Source organism: Ixodes scapularis, unplaced genomic scaffold (assembly GCF_016920785.2).
Source record: "Ixodes scapularis isolate PalLabHiFi unplaced genomic scaffold, ASM1692078v2 PGA_scaffold3__209_contigs__length_174095766, whole genome shotgun sequence".
Lineage (NCBI taxonomy): Eukaryota > Metazoa > Arthropoda > Arachnida > Ixodida > Ixodidae > Ixodes > Ixodes scapularis.
In genome coordinates, this window is record NW_024609868.1 from 68,895,002 (window position 1) to 68,913,462 (window position 18,461).

Consider the following 18,461-nt stretch of genomic DNA (forward strand, 5'->3'; position numbering starts at 1 on the left):
TATTACAAAAGCATTAAGACGTTACATCGGAGAGGATAAACGCGGGATAGCATTTATTGTAATAAACAAAAAAAAGTGCAAACAACCGATATCTAGCCTAGCAAGACTTAACTTAAAGAATAAATGAAAAGTTAGACAGAAATTTGGAAGCTGAAAAGAATAATCTCACTTCTTCCTGTGGATGACTTTACGAACCACTGCCAGAGGCTTTGTTCCTGCTTTGCATTGTAAGTATGATATAGATAATCATTTTATTCGTATTTTATTCAACGCATGACATAAATAATTGTGATATTCCATATAGAATATGAATTGCGAGCGCAAGTTTGTAGAATATATTATACTTGATTTGTTTTACAAAACTAGTTTCCCAGCAATAATACTTAATTAAAACAAGCGAGTTGTTCACTGCTCACTTCAAGAATCGGTCGACAAAATTATTACCACATTTTGCTGCATATTTGTGTGCTAAAATGTTTGGATTTAAAAAAATATTTGTTTTTGCGTTCGTTCTCATAGCGAAGAAATGAAAAACTGTCAAGAATAAAAAAGTAGATACTGATTGTTCGTGAAACGTTTCAGCGTTAGAAGTATTTTCTGTTCCCCTTCCTGTCCGCTAGATAGGCTCCTTATGTGCGTACTCTTCTAGCGTACCACAAGTCGGGTCATCTATTTGTAGGTGTCCTGAAGTAAAATACAAGCATATGCTGCTTCAGGATAAGAATTTATAAAGCAATTCATGCGGTCGTTCCAGCATCCTTAACAACTGAAATAACTTAATTTGAAACTAATTCAGCGTAACTTTTGAAGAAAACAATGAATCAATGCGTATCACACATATTCAATTAACCAAACTCGAGTCACTATGGGTATGGTTAATTTCCTGAAAAGTCAAAGCCTTGACCTTTCAGGAAATCATGCCTATTATCACCTTACTTTAAACCAGTATGCATGCATGCGTGCTTGCAGGTTTAAGATAGTCTATCAACTTAATTACAAATTTGAGAGACATACGTAGGCAGTGAAAACCTGAAAGCAGGCTAAAGCGCGGCGCCCGAAACAAAAACAAAGCATTGCTTGAAAGTTAAAAACAAATATATAAATATATATTGTTGCTGCTCCGCAAAGGACGCCATCGAAGTCCAGCTCTTACGTTGTGTTCCGTGTCCATGACGTCGGAATGAGAGAGGGTTTTTGGTGGAGGAAATGCGATCGTAGGAGGGGGTTACGCACGTCATAACCAGCTTGACCGCGAAGAAAGAGGCTCCAATGTTTAAAGGTGCTTCGGGGGAAAGCGGAAGAGCGAGGTCATGGCCGTTGGATTCCCCAAGGGTACGCGGGCTCCCCGGTAATTAAAAATGCTCTTCATGCGTCCCCGTCGTTACGGTGGAAAAGGGGCGGAGCGCTCCGGTACAAGCCTTCCGCACCTCGAGAACTGTAGCATTTGAAACGGGCATCAAGTAGAGCGCGGCCAGGGTGGTTTTATCTTTTCCGTTTGGGTCTAGAGAAACGCTTAAACATTTAAACATACTCTAGTCATGGGTTCAAGTTCGCTAGTATTTATTTTGTGTCTTGCAATTGTGCCGGGTTTTTGCACGTCTGCCGAAGAAGAGGTGACTACGAAGAGCTTGGAAGCGGATCTCGGTGATGTGCTCAAAGTGCTCGCCTCAAAATTTATGCCCGCAGTCACGGATCAGATCTCGGGCCCGGAACTCAGCATTCCGTGTTCCGCGAGTTTGCTGAAGATCTACTTTGCGCTCAAGAACAAGGATGCTTGGGCAATTCGAAGTAAGTGCAGATTTTCGTGTTTTTTTTTTTTTTTTTCAAGGGGTACTGAATCAAAACTAAAATATCCCTCTTACGTTCAGTGATAAGTTAAATATTATCAACCCTATCTGGTAATGAGAATCGTAGGCTTGTATTTTCAACGGGTGGCGGTATTTTTTATACGAAATGTGCTCTCTATTTCGGATGCTTAAGCACCGGTATAAGAGCGCCCACAAGAGAAGGGTATGCGCTCTTAAATCGGACAGTCTGGCCGGTGCTTAAACATCCGACTCAGATAGCACCATAGCTCCTTGAAAGGGATACCGCTTATTCACATTTAGCGATACAGTGCCAAGATTGCGGGTGCGAACTACGCTTCAATGACACAAATGTATTATATCAACACCACAACCAAGCATCTCGAGAAATGATTGAAGCTTAAAACACCGCAAAGAACAACAGCTCGTGTGTGAGCCAACCTGCGTTGACTCTGACCCCCAGCGAGATCAACTTTCTAGATTTAGGATAACAAAAACACCTAAGTCAGAAAAGAAAAAAAAATGAGTTTCTACATTCAGCTTTAAGAGATCGTTTGAGATAAATATAGAAGGGAACATATTCCAAAAGGCGCCCAGCAAGAGCGCGAACATTCGACTCCATGTTTTCTTTGTTGTCCTTTTTTTTCTTTCTTCCTTGTGTTGTATTAACAAACCAGTTGTTAGTCAACCCTTGTCTTTTGTTCTCTTCGTATTTTTGTCCTTGTCCCTGGTGCGCTGTTTTTTCAACATGAACTCTCACCATCATGCCTAGTTATCTATCCTAATTGGTGTTGCTCTTTCGTAAAGCATAGAAACTCATGCTCTCCCTAGCTTGGTTATATATTTTGCATTCATGTGCGTTGCCTCCTAAAACAATCCCCCCCCCCCCCCCCCCCAAACCCCACTGGCCTTCTGCGTGTTGGCGTACGCCACTGCTGCCGGCAGTTTCGTACTATGCGCATAACAAATTAACGTGAAACCCAAAGCCCGCACACGGGGCAAGTCTGCCACTGCGAAAACAAGGCGGCGCAGTGGAAACTGGAGCGTAGGAATCTTGGTGTCCAACATTGTTTGATGGCAAACACGCAACACGGCCTTACCATTTATAAGCATCGATGCATACCAAACACGAAATACAGACAAAAATTAATAAGCTAAAAAAAATCTTTTTTACGGTTGCGTATTTTTATTTTGTTTAAACAATGGTCGTCCGAAGGTCCGGGACATATTTTTTTCATATTTCTCTAAACCACCACTCCATGAAAATCGTGTCCTTGGAAGGAGCGCAAAGCTATACTTTACGGGGCGTTTCTCAAAACACGAGTGAAATCGTTCCAGTAGAACTTTCGTACCACACAGAATTAAAAAACAAGTGTTGAAGTCGTATTGGTGTCTGCAAAAGTGCCCATATAGGAAAAGGATTACAGCGTTCGGAATAATTGAGGCAATAATTACTTTTCAGCATTTAACTTTGTAATCACTAAATTTAAAGACTTGATTCCTATCAGAACCTTGCTGGTCATAGTCGAAACATACTAAATCCAAATTAAAAAGCTGTAAGGCATACGCATTCGGAAGCGTTTTTAAGAGGGGGGGGGGGGGGAGGAGGAGGCAGCTCAAGAAAACACATAGATAAAACTTACCTAGGCGCAGCATGACTTTCAACACTCTACGATGGAGCGGCACCGCTTACAACCGTTGCCAGTTTTAGAAAAACAATCTAATTAAAACCGACGTCGTGCGGCAAAGCCACCCTAACGAAGACCAGCTAGCTCAATTTGAGCGAAAGTTTGTTCTGTCACTGTGAACGATCTCTTTTGGAGGCCATATGTAATTCATTGTTTTCCCGTCACAAGCTATTTAAAGTCACTACATATTATTAAGAAAACCTTTAAAAATGTAAGATATTTTTTGTTTTTAACATGGGCGTGGATTTATGCTGTATTTAATAAAATCAGCTTCGTCTTCGCGCTAATAACAAAACTACAATACTGACAAGTCAAATATTTCTAATATATCTAAAATGCACTTAAAATGCGTATTTCTATATATTTTGTAAGGTTTCATATACGCATACATTAGTTTGACACTAAAACATTTTTAATTTGTCTTTAATGACATGCTGGTGGTTTCTTCTATTTCTTTTTTTTTTCGTAAAAGTTTAACTGTAACTTTTAGTATTCCATGTACACGCATTAAACTTTTCATGAAATGAATGGAACAAAATATCTCTATACCTGCTTGGTTTGTTGTGAATTTAAGGGATATGCAAAGTACCATGGTAAAACATTGACAAAGTCCACGCCTCGGGCTCCTCAATGTTATATCTTCGGAAAAAAATAGCTACGGCATTCACACATAGGTGGATGCAAATGCCAAGAACATGGCTTTCACCTATGATTTTACATAAATATAAATAATACTACCCCGACTATCATTTTGAGAACTGTCGTGGAAAAACTTTGCTGTGTAATAATGAATTTCCACTCACATGAACTTTGCACTGACACACGGCGCGCAAGCTGTATAGTGAAGCTCTAAGCTTGTTTTTTGAACTATTTAAAGTTTTTTTTTAATTTAAAGAGCAATTTTGAGGCTTTATTATTTAGTAGAAGGATCACTCACAAAAACGTCAGACGTATTACTTTATTTTTTTAATAAATGAACCATTTTAAATCGGCATGCATACATGCGAACTAACATAGCCACACCGGGCTTTGGCATAGCGCGTCGTCCGCTCGCATTTCACCAGCTTCGTCACAGGAGGGCGCCCGCAAGGTGGCACCACTGAAACATATGGTCGCCAATACCCAACAAACGCGTTATAAATGTGAAGTTATATGTTATTTAAATGAAAACATCATAATACTTCATAGGTATTTGTATGACGGAAATTGACATTAAAAGAGAGAATTAGCAAACAGCAATCAGGGTGTCATATTTTATGCAGGCATTTTCATACAACCATCTATATCACACAATTTATTTAGTGTTCCTCTGTGGTTAAGCATATGTATCTCATCATATAGCCTAAACTATACGTAAGAAAGAGTCCCGACAGTAGCAAAGGCCTTATTAAAAAAAAAAAAAAACGTTTCGTAATTAGTCGTTCCCGAAATGTCTGTATAATGGAACCCGTCCCGCTGGTTCAAATTTCTTAGGATTTATTAGCTTGTCGGAGAATACTTGTCATTATATTTATTAAATTATACGCGCAACACTATACAATAGTTTATTACGAATGTTAGCAGCGTGCTTTTTTGATAAGAAGTGTCGGCACATTATACTTGATGGAAAAACTTGATGAAGTAAAACTGCTGAATATTACACAAAATTTCACATAAACTAAACCCTAAAAATATTAAAAAAAGCTAACAACACAAAATTTGTTTTGCGATGACCCTGCTGGGTCTCTTTTTTTTGTCGCCGTCTCTTTTTGCTTGTCTAAATTTAAGGGGAAGAGGATCATCCGAAGAGCCCTTAACGCTAATCTATCTTACCCTTTTGCACCACCATGGTATTTTGCCTCTTAGAATGAGTGGAGGTAGTTTCAGCGTGGTTTAGGCTCCTCACGTAAGATAATCTATAGACTGAAATAATGACCTCCAAAGTAACTCACAATTTCCTTTCTCACTAGGTCGAGATATATGCCCTACCTATGAACTATAATTTACCTGTTTCTAATTATTTCCTTATATATTTGTTTATTGTTTCTCACACCGCTGTTGCCTCTACAACCATCTCCATGGCAATGGCCCAACACCGTAGATGGAGCCAGGGGCTACCGACAAAAGATAATTTCACAGATGTGACGTCAAATTTCTTGCGCAACCTGTACGCGCATTATAATTTGCGTCATGATTCTAAAGAGATGTGCGCCATTGTGGCGACTATCACTTTGGGCTGCGCGCCAATAACAAAACAACTGGCGTCGTAAGCAACGCAAGTTCTCAAAGGGCAAAATATGCTCGAACATTTCGGGACTGATGTATGGAGTAGATTTCTTTGTGCGAATACTCCGAAATAATGGCGCATTATTCCAAAATGGTTGTAATCAAGTTCAGTTTTCTAACTTCAGTCCTCCGGTTGCGTGTTCAAATGCAGGGGACAAATTTGTTCTGTTTTGTTTAACTGTTTGATTTACACGCTTCAAACGGGAATAACGCTGTGGGTTGTAACGGCCTCTAATAAAGAGTATTTTAGTAGGGCAACTATTTGCTGGTTTTAGATGAAGTGCCTACTTGAAGAACATGGACCTACTCCCAAAGAACACTCTTTAAATAATATGTTCGTTACATTCCAAATTGCTTTCGAGAGTTTTTCGCCAACTCGCTAAGGAGTCAGCTTGTACGCGAGACGCGGAGTGAAGTATTACGAACACCCCACTTCAGGACCAAGTACACTGCAAGGCTAGACGACACATGCCATCTATGCAGCCCGCACGACGAAACAACCTTCCATGTCTTAATGAGGCGCTCTGAGCAGGGGGCATTATAATGTCACGCCATGTGCGCGACTATGTTGTCTAACTGGACCTCATGGTATTAAAACCGGAACGAATGAACAGGCGACGTGTAGTGGCGATACGCGAACTGTACCGACGACTGACGAACGTTGTGAGGCTGTTCGTGCGCTCAAGGTTGTGAAACACGTTCAGAAATGCCGTCTACCGCCACATGTGGCCATAGAAAAAATCGGGCAAGTGAGGTCGTATGTAATCATGCATGCTATATCCCTGGCATTATAGGACCTTATATACACCATTTTCTATATGGCCTTATATCACATTTATGTATACGGAAAATAACAAAACGTAGATTCAAGGTAAGGTGGGGAAAAACTGCTATCGTCCTTAAGTTTTTTACCTTATTTTTTATCTTTTTTTTTGGCTATATTCAGTATATTTTTTTATTATTGTTATCCCTGGATACAAAAGGCGAAGACGCGGCGATCCAGCCTAATTCGATATATTGCAACAATGTCTTATTTGTAACGCGTCTAATACGGCTACATTAAGCGTCCTGACTACCTCTTCACGGTACATAACCTCAGCGTATGTCACCCAAATAAAATCGTGTCTCTTATTCTGTCTATGCAGTGGTGTTGTCCAATGGGCTCATCCCAAACAACGTCCTGGAAGGCAGTGTCGTGAACCTCGGCTCCTACGAACAGTGTCTCAAGACGAGAGCTTACAACCAGCTCAATAAAGTCAGCTTTAAGGGTCAGTACTGCTCCCTGCACATCGTCCCAAACAAGGAGCGGCTCGAACGGCTCGTTACAAGGTTCCAAGCTATCGGAGAACTCACGGTAAATATTTACTTAACCCACGGATCCGATCGAGCAGCATCGAAAGTCACGCGGTAGGCGATAGTTTGTCCTTGTGGGTCTGCTAGTAACGGCTAAACCAAAGACCGCTGCGCTTTTTCCGTGTCTCGTTGGTTCAGTCGGTGATGAAGCAAGCACAAACAAGACGAGAACTGTGACGCTTAAATTTCGTTGCAGCTTGATTGGCTCCGTCGGGCCATAGTGTGAGAGCCTCTGTAATATACCCGTATGTGTATGCGTTTCATCTTCTAGGGTCGATTCAATCCGCTCACGAGAACCACGAATGCCAAGTTTGCTGCCCAAGATTTTCGGACCGGATTGTGTACGCCGTCAACTTGCACCACGCTTGATCTAAATCGTTTTATGTCCAAAGGTAAACTAACACACCTACAACTATTTCTTAGATTAGATTTTTTTGCGCGGTCCGGAAGCATCAGTGGACAATTTCGGACATCTCAAAAGCCAGGACCTAATTTCAAAACTCGCCTTAGAAATAATTTAAAAGATCATCGAAGTAACATCAGCATGAAACGAAAGATCGATCAGACGCTAAATCGCGTACCAACATATGTCAATATTTTTTTTTCTACCACTGTAGGCTTTTTCCCTTCTTCTGCCCAAGTCTCGGAATAATATCACAATGGTAAACTTCCCCCAGCTCGCTGGCACATTAAACTTTTTTTTTTCTCAATATATCCCGTAAATATCTTTTGAACTGTCTTAAAATCGCGTTCGAATAATTATTAGACATATACTTCTGTTTTACCAAAGTACTGTTCGTATTTTGTTTTTAATATTGTAAACACCTGGCTAATTGCAGCGAATGTCCCCAGAAGCAAACTTGAAACGTTCAGCAAGAAAGTTCAACGACCTAATTTAAGCTTCTTTTTGCAGTTCTCGGCCAATATGGCATAAATGGTACAGTCACAGGCTGCCGGACAGATGATCCAAAGAAAGTTACTGTACTTCAAGCAACTTCAATGTAAGAAAACAAATGATTAATGTTCAAACTGAAATCTGTTTGGTACAAGTGACCGTTGTATTTGCTTGTTGTGACGCATGTTGATATATTCTTGTTTATTTATTGCAGGGCTATTCTTGGTACCATATGCTTCATAGTAGCTATTGCAACTGTCGCAGAATGGACAATTGAACGAAGAACAGGAGGAGACGAGAAATTTAAAGGTGAATATTGTTTCTCTCCAGCTTCAGCAAAAACAAAAAGAAATATCTAAGAAATATTCCTAAAGTAAGGAATATAACATAAGCTTTATTAAACGGTGGTTTGTGAAAACTGTCAAGTTGATTGTTACTGTATAGAGGTTTTTTTTTTGCGCGACACAGGGGACAAATACAAGCGAGTAGACACGGACAAGCGCAAAAGGACAAGCGCTTGTAATTGTCCCCTGTGTCGCGCAAAAAAAAACAACCTTTATACTGCATCATGAACCAACTAGGCCAACAACAAGTTTTAATTGATTGTTACTCAAAGGGTCTTTCTCGCTATTTCGGTTAAACTGTTCGGAAGGCAAATATCCGGTGGCGCATGTCTGCCCTCCTCCACTCACACCCGCATGATGTGATTCACCATATTCAGGTTTATAAAACCACACAAGAAAGGGGGACTCTCACTGCTTGAATCAGCTTCCCTTCTACCTTCTTCGGAAGTCATTACTCCGAGGTTCCATAGTACTGATAGACCATTAAAGCGGCAGGCAACACACAACCTAATATCGAATATATAAATGTTTTGTCCACAGGGCTTTGCCAGATTAAGGCGCCTTGAATCTGAGAGACTTATTATAAAGTTTTATAATCGGAGGCCTCAATGTTTGGGTGCCCCTAAGAAACTGGGGGACCCAAACGCAAGAAGGTCGGTGCCACCGGCTTATAGAAAAAAAAAGTGTTTTCGGGCGCGGCGCGCTTGCGTTTCCCACTTACAGCGCCAATGCGGCTGACAAACGTAATATTCATAAAAGAAAAATATAAAAAAGCATAACACATATGCGCTTGAAAAGTGTTTTTGTTTACAACGAATAGTTAAAGTAAAACTAAATCAATCCGTCTAAAACAAAACACAATCTAAAGACAGCGTAAATATGGTTAACTGTTTTTAGCCTAAACAATCCAATCCGTAGCGCCTTAATTTGACGCTCGTTCTCGAATTGGTTTTGGCGTTCGCGTGCCGCATCGTCGAAGATTTCGGCCTTTAACTATGCCGAAAGTGAGACGAACGCGGGCGAGCAAACTCCGGAAGCAGCTGATTTATTTAGATCTGAGCTGGGGCGACTGGGTAGCCTTGGAAGACTTGCTTTTTAAAATACAAGATACGTGCCACGAACACTCGGCCGATTGAGCCCAGAAATAGTACTTGGACTCTCGGAGTAGCCAGACCATCTCTACGGTTACCGCCTCTATTTGGGTTTAGAAACGGCCAGACTCAGACGACGATTTTTAAAATGGGACGAGCTCACCGCTCATTCCTTGCGATTTGAGCGAGATAAAGCGAAGGGAAAGTCGGTTGCGCCATTCCCTGTCGATGAACGTGACTAATTACGGCAGCGACATATGACGAATTTGCTCCAAAGTGAGCGGAAAGGGCGCCGCCATGTTTACAGACGCAAACCCGGTCCAAAGCAAATAGGGGAACCATGCTATTTCTCGAATTTTACGTTAGCAGCGAGCGCAAGCTCAAAATCTAAAACGCAATTTAGGTTTAGCTCATACGCATTGGCGAGCCCCTAATTTTTTGAGGCGCACAAACTTTCGGGCGCCCTATTGTAAATCTCTATAATTGCACATCAAAAATGATAAAGCATTTGTATACTTGGAAAGTAGCTTTTTATTAGCGCTAGAGACGCCGCATAATATATCTGAAATATTTTACGGAATGATGGCACTTCAATAGTAAAAAGGCCAACACGTAAGAACTAACGTCATATTGTTTTTCTTCCTTTCAAGTCATACGCCGCTATCCGACACCTTTTCATATTCCTATTTCTGTAATTTCTGTTTTCTCGAGCGTTAGAGACACACTCAAAACTATCTTTGTAAGTTGTTTGAACGCAATGAAAAAGGAACTCTGAGTAAATGGTGGGCTTCACTCCATGTCTTTGGGAACAAAATAAATGTTTAGAAAATACCACGTGACAATGCGCCCCCGAGCCGCTGGCGCAGTGGGCATCTTGTCATGTGGTAACACTTTTAGATCTTTATATATATATATATATATACACATCGGACAAAAAGAAGCCCAGAAATGTCTTATTCGGGTGTTTTTTAAGGCGGCCTGCGACATGTCAACGGGTACATGGGCTTTTCAAACAATGTTAGGGTTAATTAGTGTGACTGTATAGAGTGTCAAAAGCGGACCTCCCGCTGTAAAACGAGCCGGCAAAAACTGCGCCTGCACGTAGAGAGCTCAAACTTTCAATGAATGTTCACTGAGCACGTCATTTTTACCTTGCGAAATTGCAAAGTGCAGTTTTTATTCTTGTAAAAAGTGAGAACAAAAACATTACCAAGGTCAAGGTTTCACGTGTTTAGAGACGACCGAGTTAGCGTGACTTTGGGAAGTTTCTTTCTCTCATTTTTTACAAAAAGAGAACTGTGCCATGAAATTTCACAGGATAAATCTGAACTGGGGCCCTAATCTGGACACTTGGCGGAAAAGTCGGCAAGAAATCTGGCGGCTATGATTGGCCGGTGCCAAGGTCAAGTGCGGCGTTGGCCAATCACGGCTACCAGATTTCTCGCCGACTTTCTCGCCGAATGTCCAGATTAGGGCCCCTGATAAGTGTACACTTATCAGGTGAACGTTTGAGCATTCCATGTGCAGGTGCCGATTTTTCCAGCTCGTTTTACGCGGAAAGTTTGCTTGGGACACCATGCTTAATAAATATAGTAGCACCTTACCAACACGCTTGCTAACAAACAACGCAACGTACAGTTGTTCCCATTCACTTAGAGCGCTTGGTTGTGGCGTTTTAGCTTATTGTATGTTAATTGGCACACGCTATAAATGTAATTAAATGCTACCCCTTCCTAATGACCTGTTTTCATTCGGCCCAAAATACACATTTTCCAGAACGCGGAATATACAAGCGCCCATAGATCTATTTTAATTTTCCACTTTTTTTAGTACGTTTCTTACCTACGCTTAGCCTGCTCCTCACTAATAAAATAGCGTTGCTTATCCTCTTTCTCGCGTTTTTTTCCCCATGCCAGTTGGGACACCTCTCAAGATGCTGCTTTTTTTCTCGGCCATCAGCAACACGCGACACTTGCTGAGAACTGAGAACACAGAGAAAAATAAGCCGCTCTTGTTTCTTGGAGGCTTCAAAGTGATCCTGATATTCTGGGTCATCTACGGACATGCCTACATCATGGTTCAGTTGGAATTTGCGCGTAAGTTTGTATGTCCATCTTACCACAAGCCTAACTCGTGCAGCCTTATTTTGATGCTCGTACCTTTCCTTAAATACGCTACAGTTATCGACAGTTTAAGATACGCAGGGCTTGGCCTAAAATAATCCGGCTTCTTGGTTTCTAATTAGTCCTTCGGTGTTTATATCGGCTAATGCCGCATTCGTATTGGCAAAATAACGATAATAAACTGCTCAGGAGTTGACGGGCCCTGCACATTTTAGATCCTCAGTAACTATGGGAAGCTCAAGGTAATCTGCTTCTTGCGCAGGGGTTGCGGTGGCGTTAAAACGCCGAACTCTGATTGGTTCGATTGGAAGGATTGTGGGTAGACCTCAAGGCAGCTAGCATTGAGGTCTACCCACTATCTTTCTAATCAGAGTCACTCAGAGTTCGACTCTCTTACGTTACCGCAACACCGGTGCAAGAAACAGGCACGGCGCAAACGTCCCGCCGAGTTTCATACTTCGTCTCATCTTACAATGGACTAAAAGCAAAAGCTATGGACCGCCAGATCCAGTCACGAACCACTTAGAAATTCTGCGGTATTTCGTTTCGATGCACGTATTGGTGCCCGCGTCTCGGGTCGCCGATGAGCGGACGAGTAGACAGTGGTTCGTATTGAAGAGCATTGAGTGACTCAACAATTTTACATCGCAAAGAAAGCCACGACATATAGGCTCTTTTGCAGCTTCGAAGCTATAGGAATGATGCGGCGCTTTTGGATTCCAGCATTATTCGTCCACCCCTTATCAATGTTAAGCGTGTCATAGTATAGCGTGGAACGTGATAGCAACTGGCGGCCCGCGGCTTTGGCCTTTAGTCCATCGTAGGATGAGACATAGTATAGCAGATGATTAAAATAAAGGTTGAACACCGCAGATGAGGCTCGATAAAGACCTTCGAGCTGATATTTTGCTTATTCACTTCTGATATGATTCGTGGGATTGTGCGCTTTTTCCTTCAACGCTGAACATTACGACACGTCTTAGAAATCCGGCTTCACATCTAGTGTAGGCGAATGAAAATCGGGCTTCTGTACGTTTTACAGGTGTCAAATGACAGAATTTTTTGTGCCGTTTCAGATAGCGTATTTACCATCGGAGATGTGACCAGAAAAGTAGCGTCGCAGGTGATTCCGAATGGATTCCTGAGCGTTTCCACGTTCCTCTTTCTAAGGTAAGCGAATGTTTACTGTACAAGCTAACCTTTTTTCTTGCATTTTGCCGTCTAGCCAAAAGTCAAATGTTAACGAGTAGACGTCAGACTCCAAGCACTAACCGATTATTTCTAAAGAACGCGAACAATCAGCCTTCATAGCTATATAATTGCCGGCATCACCTCCCCCCCCCCCCCTTCCCTCTCCAGAGGAAACAAACACTAATAAAAATTTAATCCAATCACGCACAAAAAATAGATGAAGATCACGGCCCATTCACTATACGTGATTGATTTAGACGGCAATCGAGAACACACGAAGGCGATGAGCGCCATGGCGATGCATTTTTGTAGCCGCTTGATTGGCTTCGTCGGATGGAGTCGTGTACTGCGGTCGTTCTTAAAGTCAAATTGAGTCTGTAGACCTTTGCATCACTCATCACCCCAGTGAAAAATGCTGAGTCACTGAGCTGTGGACATATGCGCAGCGTCTGATGCACCGCACAGCAGAGCAACGGCGCATGCTCAGAAGGCGTTTCACAGTTCAGCAGACAAAGATGGCAGCTCGCAGTAGGCGATTTTTGCAAAGGTTTATTGAATAAAGCCAAACTTAAACTACACGAAAGTGACATATTCATAATCTTTTGATCATGCTCTCGAAACATTTCCGTTTCGTAAGGCATTTAATCACTTACACAGCCGCTTCGTGGTGGAGCTAGTGAAGCTACATCACCGTTTACCAACCAGTGACTTCCCGCGACATAAAACAATAAATTTCTGTTGCTATCTAAAATTTTTTTTCGTAGAGTTCTGACTGAAACGTGTTCTAAAAATAAAGAGAGGGGCCTCATATACAGCCTACAAGAGGGACATGGAAGGCAACACAAGGGACACGGCTCGTGTTGTTTGTATTAGCCCATGTACCCCTTTTGTTTTTGTATCCTAGTCATCAACAAGCTCAACCTTCCATTCTGTATCAATCCATTTGTTTTTCAACCTGATTCGATTTAAAGAGACTTTTGGGGCTGAAAGAAGTAAGACATTTAGAAAATAATCATGCGCGCGTAAAAAAAAAGATATTGCGAGTAGTCACGACGTTTCTCGATGTGTCGATAGTTTGCAAAACGCAGAATTAACTGTGTTTTTAAACAATCTAAACGACAGTACGACGACAAAGACGGACTAGTGTTTGCTTCAGCTTTGTTTTTGTCTCTAAATGTTTTACGTGTTATTTTTCAGTGGATTTGCCCTTACTCACGTCGTACTGAGTGCTCGTCAAGCGTTACTCAAGCAAAAACTGGTCGTCCTTTTCTTTATTGGTGTAGCGAAACGTTATTTCAGGTACGTGCCAATATATCATCTGTTTCCTCACTTGAATTAATACTTAACAGCGTTCGTTGCAACCTTCAAACACGCAGCAGAGAGAGGAAATCGAAATACTAAAATACTGACGAGCACAATTGTCTAACCATGGGCCACGTTTAGATATATGCTTTTTTTGTGTTTTTTTTTTTCGTGTTTAGTTTACAAAGAAGAATCTACTATGACGCTCTGTGATATTGGAGCACACTTAATTATTCCTCGCGAAGACAATTTTATCTTCAAATTAGGTCAAACTGTTTTATCGCGGTAAGGATGGTGGTACTCGTCTACTAGTCTATGTAAGAAATATTTCAATGTAGGGAAATCGATCGTTCAAGGGATATATCATGTGAGCAATAACATAATAATTTGCTTTTTTTAATACGTACGTGAACATGTCAAGGTTTTATTCATTACTAATGAATTAACCTTTTTATCTTTAGGCTTACTTTTCCAATTATAGGGGTCATTTTGTGCACATTCCTCTTGCCCCTGCTGGTAGACGGGCCGGCAGACCAGGACTTTTTTGCCAGCGAAATTAACGGTTGCATCAACAGGTGGTGGACAGTATTTCTTCACGTCAACAATTTCAACCCCATGAACAATATGGTGAGAACATTAGATACTCATTGAAACTATTACGAGCGTTTTATGTTGAATATTTGTGGTGTTTTTTTTTTTTTCAATTACCTAGAGAAGGTAGCACTAAAATTCACGTTGCTGTAAACTGAAAAACATATATGTCAACATTTGATAGAATTACTGAGTGGTGGGGGAACAACCATACATTCATTGTCATACTCTGTCCTGCTTTCTACGGTGTCGTTCCTACTCACCAGGGGTCGATACACTGCTGGGTTAGTTTCACATAGAAGCCCACCTCGGTACCGACGTGCCTTAATAACAAAGACACAGAATTATTTTTGACGGGAGTGAACTCAGCGCCCTGTCACCATATATGTTTAATTAATAAATTAGTTTGAGATTCCCTAAGCGGCTTTTATGCGTTGTGGCAGGCAAGGTTAGGTACTTTTTCTTCTCACTATTGTCTACAGCTGTAGAGTAGCCTAGAGAAGGTACCACTAAAAGCAGGCATACGATATTTGCAGGCGACGTTGAGAAATATAAACGTGTGTCGCGCACCCCTGTTGCCGCCTAAAGGAAACTAGTTTCTTTCTCGTTGATACAAGAGTTCGAGAACTACCAGAAATTTCGCAGAAAGGTCGTGTAAATTACGAGTTAACAATACCTAATGTCTGGTTTTCGCACGACGGAAGGCACTTTTTTTGCAGAGTTACGTTGCGCTACAGTGTTAAGTAATATTGTTGCAACTTGGTTGTTTGATATATCTTGTATTCTTCTCAGTGAAGCTTTCTATTATAAAGGGTGATCTCCTGAAGGCCCGCATGTTACTTGTGCATTTTCATTGAGGTTTGCAATTTATGCCTTCTGCGAATATAAAGCAGCCGCAAATAATGTCGGGATGTGCGAAACAATAAATAAACAAAACCCCGTATTTTCTAAATCTCTTTAATATTTTACAGTGTCTCCAGCATCTGTGGTACGTCAGCGCTGACATGCAGATCTTTTTGGTAATAGCACTGCCACTGACATTGCTTTTCATCAGGTAAGTGTTTAGTTCATTATTTTTACAGGACATAAGCTTAGCTGATGTGCTGAGGCGCTTTATGCTAAACGCGTCCATTCATTTACAGACATCCCAAAACTGCGTTTGCTGTATCATGCGTCGTTGCCCTGGTGTTCTGCGTGCTGACGACGCTACAAATATATTTCTGGGACATAGCATACTCAATGACTTTGGGAACAAACGACCAGAAGTGAGTGTCTCTGCTAATGTACGAGAGAAGAAGCTCATTACTATGTAGAACAATTAATTGACACGAGTCATTCGATATTACTGATTTGACGTGAGACATCTATTGCTTCACAGAAATACTGGTACACGAAAGATGTCATTTTCTTTCAGGAAAACCTTCCAGTCACTAGAGTTTATCTACTATCGTCCCTTTACCCATGTAGGCACGTATATATTGGGACTGATTGCAGGGTACTTGGCACTGGATCATAAAAAATCAACTATTCATCCTGTAAGTATAAGTCTCATGTTTCCATTTTAGAAGCCGAATTGCACTGTTTTAAGGCGCTTGATTTTAATAGGCCTATGCCACCAAGCTATATATATATATATATATATATATATATATATATATATATATATATATATATATATATATATATCATTACTATTATTTCAAATAAAAAATTAATGCCTAAGTTGTTCCCCTCTCTTACTTTTCTCTTTTACTAATATCCTACATTATTTTCGGTTTCGAAACAAGGGGTAATTAAAAACGTTATTTGCTAACTTAGGCGCAACAGCGACGGGCCCTAGGCAAGGTTGCAATTAATTATGTTTATTCATTACTAAAAATTCTAAGCAGCAATTTGCATTCCAGGTTATACAGGCCAGTCAGTGGTTGCTGTCTATCGCACTGGCGAGCTTTGTGATGTTTGTAACAGTCCCATGGAACAGAGGCCATTTGCCAAATGAAGTCATCAACGCTGTCTACGGTGGTTTCCATCGACTCATTTGGGCAGCAGCACTTATTTGGCCGTCGTATGCATGTGCGACGGGTCATGGGGGTACGCTTTAGACCTTCACATCTCTTGTGTTTGCCCTTAACTGCGACACGAAAGGCGCTGTATGGCATGAAACAAAATTGTTAGAAAGCGTTTCAGTTCATGGCATGAAAATGTGCGTCAAATTTTAAGAATTCCCATGAATCTACCGCAACACTTTTAACCATTTATTCTGATGCTAAGAAGCTATTTTAAAAATTTGTTTTCAGTTTTTTGCACGTTTAGTGGAGATATTCAAAACGCCTTCGTGTCGTTAATTTGTTAATTTCTACAAATGCATAAACTCTAGTACAACCTGCTTGTCAAAAATAGTAAAATACAGGTCTTGATTTTTTACTTCCAGGTATCCTGAACGGGTTTTTCGCCTGGAAGGCGCTGAGGCCAATCTCAAGGCTTACTTACTGCATCTATCTCGTTCACCTGTGGTTCTTCTTGGTCAAAATGGGAGGCCTCAAGACAAACTTTGACCTTGCAGAGTACCTTCAGGTGACTAATGCATTATGATGATAATTATTTTAAGGACATCACAATTGCTCAAGAAAGGAACACCTGTTCGGGTCTTTTCTAGTTTAAAAAAAGCATCAATTTTAATGCAAAACATATGACAACATGTTTTATTGTTAGTATTAATAAAGCATTAAGATGTATATGCATGTTTTGTTCATTGTCAAATTGTCAACAACTATCTCTTTTAATACTTAAATGTTAGTTTTGTAAACTGTTTTGTTATACATTATCACAAGTACGAGCTTGTTGAAATCTGTCGCAATGTAATTTCTGAATAGCTGCGAATGAATATTTTTATCTGATCGCACAAACGTTACATTGAATCTTACAGGAAAATATAAATAAGCATTGAAATATTAAGACCTCATTGAATTCATTCGACAGCACTTGTTCTGAAAATTTCTATTTTGAACAACTTTGATGTGCTCGATATCCGCTAAAACCAGCGTAACAAAATAAAGTATAATCAATTAAAGTGTAATCTTATAATTACACTTTTTTTAAAAACTTTGCATGGTGACATTTAAAACTGCGAATAGTGTTGATATACTCTGTTAAATATAAATGGCCGACCCGATCTATTAACTTCACTCGGACAAAGTTTATATAAGCTGTGCAGTACTATGCGAAAAAAAGAACCAAAACGATAATTAAAACTAAATATTTTCAAGTGTCATTACGCGTGGGTATCAAATGAAAAAACAGTTAGCTTCATGTTTACTGTGTGTTGAAAAATATGGAAGAGTCTTTTTATGGTTAACAACTTCACTTTTTTGGAATCTTTCGCCTGATGGCATGTCTCTTCGTACGCTGCTTTGCATAAATACGCCACTCTTTTTACTTGGGGGGAATTTTTTTATTTCCTGAAACCCGACATATACTCAAATAAAAGCAGTGTTATACATTGACGTACTAAAAAAATAATGTTTTTTTTTTCAGCTTATGACTTCTCTGGGAATATTCTGCTTCAGCATTTTTTTCGGGTATCTGCTGTTCCTATGTTTCGAGTGCCCTGCGTTCCACATACAGAAGATGATCTTCGACAAGCCAAGGCCCGAAAACGCTCCGCAGGACAAGAAGTCAATATATGACAATGGAGCGGAAAAGTCTCGTTTGTAAGAATGTTCTACAAGAACTACTGCGGCAGCGCTTTAGTCTTTACGCGGAAAGCAGTTAAGCTATAAGTAATGACAATCTCAATGAGAAAATGCGGATCCA

At 40.6% G+C, this 18,461-nt stretch overlaps 1 protein-coding gene across 1 annotated transcript; it reads left to right on the plus strand.

Annotated features, from left to right (window-relative positions):
* Positions 1-1,538: 1,538 nt before the first annotated feature.
* Positions 1,539-18,362, plus strand: LOC8054016 (nose resistant to fluoxetine protein 6). Its single transcript, XM_002435380.5, has 15 exons — positions 1,539-1,788; positions 6,904-7,112; positions 7,383-7,503; positions 8,025-8,112; positions 8,221-8,315; positions 11,358-11,537; positions 12,641-12,734; positions 13,953-14,054; positions 14,519-14,684; positions 15,620-15,702; positions 15,791-15,913; positions 16,063-16,183; positions 16,553-16,739; positions 17,080-17,222; positions 18,183-18,362. Exons 1-15 carry the CDS (start codon positions 1,539-1,541, stop codon positions 18,360-18,362), a joined length of 2,142 nt encoding a protein of 713 aa, XP_002435425.3.
* Positions 18,363-18,461: the final 99 nt, after the last annotated feature.

Excerpts from the sequence above, each read along its gene's own strand:
- LOC8054016 (XM_002435380.5), top strand. The coding sequence starts at position 1,539 with ATGGGTTCAAGTTCGCTAGTATTTATTTTGTGTCTTGCAATTGTGCCG. Across the intron at positions 8,113-8,220 it reads GTACTTCAAGCAACTTCAAT|GGCTATTCTTGGTACCATAT; the intron begins GTAAGAAAACAA and ends TATTTATTGCAG. Across the intron at positions 8,316-11,357 it reads AGGAGACGAGAAATTTAAAG|TTGGGACACCTCTCAAGATG; the intron begins GTGAATATTGTT and ends TCCCCATGCCAG.